General features: G+C 49.5%; 1 protein-coding gene across 2 annotated transcripts in view; it reads right to left on the reverse strand.

Annotated features, from left to right (window-relative positions):
- The window catches only part of ASIC2 (acid sensing ion channel subunit 2), a 1,089,542-nt gene that overhangs the window by 265,671 nt on the left and 816,323 nt on the right, over positions 1–7,548 (reverse strand). The window contains exon 1 of one of the 2 annotated variants that reach the window (XM_003797192.1): positions 6,936–7,538. The exons of the other annotated variant lie outside the window; for it this stretch is intronic. Coding sequence (XP_003797240.1) covers positions 6,936–7,430 — 495 coding nt within the window. The 5' untranslated portion in view covers positions 7,431–7,538. Of the gene's footprint in view, positions 1–6,935; positions 7,539–7,548 lie in introns of those variants that run through there. 2 annotated transcript variants of the gene reach the window in all.

Consider the following 7,548-nt stretch of genomic DNA (forward strand, 5'->3'; position numbering starts at 1 on the left):
AAAGAATACTTTTCTCTCCAGTCTGTTGGCAGGCTGACATAAAATAATGAATGAAAAAGTGCCTGATAGAGAGAAAGAGCTCAATAAATGTGTGTGGAATCAGAGGAAACAATTTACTTCGCAAATTAATAGTATAAACAATGGTGTCAGGGGAGATATTTGACGTGCTCGGGAGAACAAACTTCCCAAGTATGTTAGCAGCCTCTATTTGTTTTATCAACAATTCATGTTCCAATTATGAGTGAGTCATCTATTTGTTAGCACAGGCCTGAGCTGGATCTCAATTTGGCAACACTTCCTTATCCTGGACTTTTAGGTTACTAGTGTCCTTGAACCAATGAAAATGGTAATTTAGTTGCGGCTTCAGTAAAACTTTTCCACAGCTCCTGAGTAGAATCCCCTCCTCTAGATTTTTTCTCTTCCTTGTACTTGTAAGACCAGTCTTTCCTTCTCAGGCTTGCAGGCCCTGGATCCCAGGATGACAGTGATTTGCAATGAAAACAAACTTCAGCTAAGGCTGGGAAGACAGTGAGTGATACCCTCTATGGAGGGATTTGTTCTTCTGCGTTGGCAGAATGGAGCATAGGAAACAACGTTGGTCTTGAACTGATCTTTGTTGAATCCTAACTCCGCTGCCAGAATACATCCCGGGTATATGACCTTGTACTTCTCTTGGGCCTCAATTTCCTCATCTGTAAAATGGGTTCCATAGCACTCATTCTATTCTGGTAAAGTCTAATGTGACTGTGTGTGTGTAACAGGTGCCCAATACAAATCCTAGCTGGTGACATTCCCAGCCTCACTCCCTACGTGATAGGAAGCTCCTTTTACTTTTTATTTTTGTTTATTAAGTCATATACATATAGATCATGTATATATTAATGCATTTATGGGGTACAATGTGCTGATTTTATATACAATTTGGAATGCTTAGATCAAATTGGTTAATATAGAGTTTCACCTCATTTACTTATTGTGTTAAGACATTTATATTCTATACTTAGTAGATATGACATGTACCCTTGCAATATGATCCATAGGTGTAGTCCCACCATTTACCCTTCCTCCACCAAGCCTCCCCCCTCCCCTCCCATCCCCCTCCTCTTCCCTTCTACATCTTGGGCTATAGTTGTGATTTATCTTAGACCTAGTCACCCTGATAAAGCACACTGGTATGCCTTTGCAGCCCTATTTACCAGAAAAAGATTAGATTTACAGTCATCTTTGTGGCTCAATGCCTAGCACACAGTAGGCACTTCATGTGCTTTGGTTGATCGAATCGCTGAGTAGCTGATCCTCATGAATCTCTTAGGAGAATGAAATCTACAGACATGTGAAGCAAATGGCCTGGCTGTTCCTCCAGCCCTTCTCAACTGGGCAGACATCTGATTGATGCATTCATGACTGGCCACAGTGGCCCCCAAACAGCCACTATCACAATCAGCCTGACATCGGTCAGTGTGGATATCTGCAGACCTGAGTGGAGTTACATTTGATTTTCTAAACTAATTTCCCTGAAGTCAAATAACTGGGGGAGGTCTTTTCATGTTCCTTGTATAAATGTCCATTTAATCCCCATCCTGTCTCTAGCACTTCGATAACTTGTACATTTACCCCGTAACCACTGTTTCAGCTCTGCAAAGAAAAGAAACAGTTGGTTGAAAAGCTTGCGCCATCGACGTCATTTAAGCCCTCCTTTTCCCTGCTTGCCCACTTGAATGGAGAACTTTTCAGCTAAGTCCCATTGGTCATTTGGCTCATACCCTCATATTACAGGGGAAGACCCTGAGGCCAAGGTCACCCAGCTGGCCAGGGCAGAGCTGAGGCTGGACTGGACTTCCCAGAACAGCGCCTGCCTCACCTCAACACTGTTCCTTCCTCATCCAGTTGCGGGAAGCACACATGTCTTTGCTGTCGTGAGGACTTGGGTTTGAATGCAACTTTGCTACTGCTGACTCTGGGACTTTAGGTGAATTACAGATGTTCCCCAAAGTTCAGTGTCCCCATTTGTAAAATGCGGGTTCTCACACAACGTGCCAGGGTTACTTCGAGAACTGAGAAGACGTGAAACACGCCTAGCCAGGGTCTGGCACAGCACAGCTGCCCGGCGCTATTTGCCTTTGTCCTCAAAAACGCTTACTGCAAGTAAAAACAATGGAAATAGCTCATCTGCCTTGATTGTTTACATGGTGCCAGAAATGGTCCTAAGTGTTTTACATGTGTTAGCTTATTCATTCCTCTTTTTCCAAAGGCAAAAGTAATTTTCTTGACTACTTCAAGCTAGCCATCCTCACAACTACTGGGCTGCCTGGCCTAGCACCACTTCAGCAGAGTTGGCTGATTTTAAACAATATGTTGCTGAGATGATTTCTTATTTTCTGTCCTGGCAAGTAGCAGTCTGCTTGCTTGATATGACAAAATGTGATGAAACCAAATGCCATTTCCTTGGCTTTTTGTTCATATGATGGTCCACATTTTGAACTTAAGGCTAACTCTTGCAAAGGTGGGTAGGAAATGGAGAAAGATGCAGGCAGCTGTGGCCGCTGATGAAGTTAAGGAATGGGGTTACAGCTAAGGCGTTTGGACACAGGTGTAGTCTCCCTCTACAGCCTAATAGCCAGCAGTGAAAGAAGTCTGGGTTTCCACTGCAAAGTTCAAAACCTTTAGTCTTGGTGGGCGTAGTGGCTCACGCCTGTAATCCTAGCACTCTGGGAGGCCGGAGCAGGTGGATTGCCTGAGATCAGGAGTTTGAGAGCAGCCTGAGTAAGAGCAAGATCCTGTTTCTAAAAAAAAAAAAAAGAAGAAGAAAGAAAAAAAAGAAAACAAAAAAACTAGCTGGGTGTTTTGGTGAGTGCCTATAGTTCCAGCTACTCAGGAGACTGAGGCAAGAGCATCACTTGAGCCCAAGAGTTTGAGGTTGCGGTGAGCTATGACATCACCGCACTCTAGTGAGGGTGACAAAGTGAGGCTCTGTCTCAAAAAAAAAAAAAAAGGAAAGAAAGAAACTTTACTTTGGCCCGTGGGGACCCATCACACCATTGCACCAACACTCCTGGATGCCACCCTCACCTCAGCACATCCAGTCCCTCCCTCCAACCACCTAGAACTGGTCTCAGAGCCTCCAGGCACATGTTTAATCTCGTTTCTTTCCTCTGCACTCTCTCATTTGGAGATGCTGCCCCTCCCCTTGAAATACTCTCTCCTTCTCTACTTTGGGACTCCTATTCACCCTTCAAGATTCAGCTCAGACATTACCTCCTCTGGAAAGCTGACAGAGGTCCCCAGTCTCATCTGGATAATCCTCCAAGACCTTATGGCACCGCTGGAGGCCCTAGCACACATTCACACATCCCTCTCCTCAGCAACACTGCAAGTGCCTGGGGACACACACATTGAGCCTTATTTAATTTTATACCCCCAGCTGCTAGTACAGAACTTGGCCTATAGCTGACACTCAATAGATACTGGTTGACTGAATGAACAAACTAGGAAATAAGCCTAGATAAGTAGTCATAAGATACTGTAATTATATTAATACTAATTAATACCTGCTTCCATCAGACGCCAAGACACCAAGGTTTTTGCATATTGAGCTACTGCTGCCCAGACATGTCCAGTTACTGCACACACGTCATCTCCATCCAGGCTCTCTGAGGTGGGAATTATTACCAGAGGTACAGACAGTAAAGTGTCTGCCCAAGGCCCACAGCAAGGACAGGGCAGAGGCAACACACCAAGCCAAGTTCTGCCTGACACTTTCCTCTGATCCATGCCACCTGTCACAGAGGGCCCTTGATCCATTCTCTTACAAAGAGCCCTGGATTGGCCTCTGGTGGTCACTGTTCCTAAGCCCTCAGTCCCTCCTCTGGGCCCCCATACCCAGAGAGCTGAGCCTTACAGTTCTGCACCCTGCCCGGTATCAGGAAGGCTGCTTTCCTCCACCCCCAGGAAAACCCCAGGAGGGCCAGAGTGTGCAGAGCCCAGTCCACAGCTGATGCCAGAGAAACAACACAGGCATTCAGAAGCTGAGCCGCTTTCTCTGACCACTGAGAGATTAACACTTGCACAGCCGCAACAGAGGGAAGAGCTGGAAATAAATACATCCCAAGTCGGCCTGTAGAATCCACCAGACATCCCTCTCCCAGGCTGGGATGATCTCCACCATGAGACTTACCGGATTCAGTGGGACTAGGGGACAGCTGGCTCATCCTCCCTAAGGAATCCCTTGGAATTCCTCGCCTCACTTGTTACTAATCCTCTTAGGACTTGGGCAGTATGGGTGTCTGGGGAAGCACTTGGCATCCTGTTCCCCACTTTTCCCTCTGCCCTCCAAAAGAATAAATGTCCAGAAATGCATTTCACTAGTGTTCCCTAGAGGAATTAAGCTGAACGTTGTGGTTGTGGGTGATCCAGGAAATCTTGGATTAGGAAACTGAAGACCAGAGAACTTAAGTTACTTGCCGAAGCGCACACAGGATTTGAGCCCAGCCATTGCAGCTTGAGAGTTCATAGTCTTAACCCCTATACTGTAGAACCATCCCATCAAAGATGACAAAAGCCAGAGACAGGGCAGTATGGTTAAAGGGAAAATATTCCCAATAGGCTTTGGTGCCTTTGAAATCGCTTCTGGCTTCTACAGATAGAGAGGTGAAGCTTTTAATTCTGAGGCCCTTGGAAAAGCCTACAGCATACAATGTTAAAGGGCTGGAAACTTTCAGGACATGGCCATGACAGAAAGCCACTAGAGGTCACTTTGGGGTCTAGGAACACATAACTTGGGGGGGAATAGAGGTAATACTTCTGCTTGGGTACATGTGTGTCTGCAAAATCTCCAGACACAGGGAGGCAGGGTCCAGGAATATAAGAGTATGGTGTGCCTCAGTGGGAACGACCCTACTCTCCTCAACTCTTTAGCCACTGACCCACACAGCTTATGACCATGCCTGCCAAAGAGGTTGAAGTCAGGTGGCTCCTGAAGATGCTGTGTCCCCTACATGCCCCAGTAACATGTTGCTGAGACTCTAAGCACCTGGACCACTTAGCATAGCTCTGCTTTATGCCTTCCCAGCTCCTAGGAGGGATAGGACTTGGTGGGAGGGGGCAGGAGTCCTACCCAAGGGTCCTTGAGAAGAAAGGGCCAAGGTCAGAGAGGAAGGGTTGCATGTAGCTTCTGTGTAATGCATTTGGTCATATGCAAAATTAGACTTGGAACTTGCAGACTCTGGGCATTGAACAGATTTCTAGAGCCTCGTTTTCCTCATTTCAAAAAGTGGGAATAAAACTCATTGCTAATGCAGGGCTGCGGTGAGTATCATAAGTGCACACTGGCTGTTAGGATGCAATTCCACACACTTTGCAAAGCACCAGTCAGATGTGCAGAAATACAATTGATGGGCCGTGTTATAACACTTGGAGCTGAAGCTAGGGCCTGCTGATACTTGCAGGTAACCTTGAACTTCAATCTAACTCTAGAGGGTGCTAATTAGTAGTCAGCCACAGAACAATAAATAACAATAGTTCACTACCTTCCTTCATTCACCTCTATGGAACTCAGAATTGTGCTCGAAGTTCTTGAAGAAGTCACTTAGAAGCATATGTTAACGACATCTCCTGCTTGCCAAGGCAGACAGCCACCAGGGAGATAGTCTTTAAAGGCCAGCTGAAAAGCCCAGAAAACAAGGGATGTTTTGGGAGCAGATAATTCAGGGTTCCTCTACATACAGGCTTAAAGCAAAGCCAGCAGGACAAGATTGAAGCCAGGGTTGTCATCCTAGACAAGGAATAGCCCACTCAGCCAATGAGAGATGTGGGCTCACCAGCATCATACCAACACCTGTTGGAACAATCGTATCTCTTCACCATCCCAGAAAAAGCTTTGTCAGAAACGAGACTGTCAGGAGTGATGAATCAGGGCTGGCAAAATCACCATCAGAGAGCTACCAATAAAAGGCACACACCCCAACCTTCCCTGCACTAGTGGAAAAGCCCAAACCAACCAAGGGGCATTTACACACGAATGGCTCGACAGGCTTGTGCCATGCTGGGGCCTGGCACCAGAACTCCTCCAAGGCAGACTGCACAAGGCAGATACCTTCTGTCCAACAGCTGCGTTATCCAGACCCACAGTAGGGGGGGACCCACACAGCAAATGGTTTACAAACCCTGAGCACAGCTTCTTCGGGCCCAGGCTATTTGTGTCCACATCCTGCCACGCTGCAGAGCATTCCTCCAGACCAGAGACCCACACTCACACCTCAGGGGAGAGGGAGGGGAGACGGAGGGCCCACCACTGCTCAGTTCCTTCAGATGCTCCAAACTCCAGCACAAAGTAGCCAAGGGCAGCTGCTGCTGCCTCCCCTACCCGGCTGTCTACAGCTCCAGTGTTGAGTAATATTCCAGAGTTTCCTCCTCAGTCCTCCTAGACTCTTAAGTGTTTTAAAACTCTGAAGCCATAAGCTGTTTAGGATGGTGAGCCTGCTTAGGGACACGGTGGGATTCTCTTGACGGCCCATTTTTGAAGAGCTTCCTATTGGTTTTCCCAAAGACAACAAGCCCCCACTATGACATCCCTACACCCCAGATACAGAGCAGTGGCTGGGAGTCCTGTGGGTCTGGAGATGAGGACGGGATAGGAGGGGGCAGTATGCACAGACTGGATGGTCAGGACTACAGTGAGGGGGTGTGCGTGATGACAATGGGAGAGGGGCCGGACAGTTGTGACTGGGGTGTGGCCACTCCTCCTACAGTTAAGTCCGAGTTTCCACACACGGAGGAGAGACTCATGGGACCCAACAGTAGGGTCCACCTAGGTATCCCAGAGTGGTGACGCTGTTAAGGGAGGGGACTGGTGGACAGCCCCAAGGGGCTGGACAGGGCCTCCTGACTCCCGGGGAGTGGGGCACCGAGGGAGCGGGTTCGCGCGCGGGGCAACTCACGGAGGAGAAGTTGTGCGGGCCGCAAAGCTCGCCGCGGTACTTGCAGGAGAGCAGCATGTCCTCCAGCTGGTGGCCCAGGCGGTCCATGAAGGCGGCGCTGATGCCCTCGAAGTGGCGGGGCGGTAGGAAGAGGCGGAAGTCGGCCAGCTTGCGGAACCACTGGCGGCGCGGCTCGTCGCCCCGCAGCAGCTCGCTGACTAGCGGGCGCGCCGTTCGGTTGGGCAACAGCAGCCCAAGCCAGTGCCCGGCATAGTACAGGTCCCCCTTGGAGAGGCGCGGGAAGCGCAGCGGGTTGTTGTTGCACACGGTGACGGCGGGGAAGGGCAGCTGGCGGCTCCACTCGCGGTGCACGCGCGTGTGCGACGGGAAGCTGAGCCAGTAGAGCAGGCGGTTCGAGGACCAGGACAGCAGCAAGCCGAGGGACGTGCAGAAGGCCAGCACCCACAGCGCCCGCCGCTGGAAGGAGCCCCCGGCCGCCGTGCGCCCCGCGCACATGTGCCGCAACCCGTGCAGTTTAGCGCGGCTCAGAGACGGCCGCCCCCTGCGGGTGACCCCCGGCCCCTGCAGCGCCCGCTCGCCGCCTCTTCCACCCCTGGGCTGCCCGGCCGCCGTC

Source organism: Otolemur garnettii, unplaced genomic scaffold, assembly GCF_000181295.1.
Source record: "Otolemur garnettii isolate 467f Iridium unplaced genomic scaffold, OtoGar3 scaffold00112, whole genome shotgun sequence".
Classification (NCBI taxonomy): domain Eukaryota; kingdom Metazoa; phylum Chordata; class Mammalia; order Primates; family Galagidae; genus Otolemur; species Otolemur garnettii.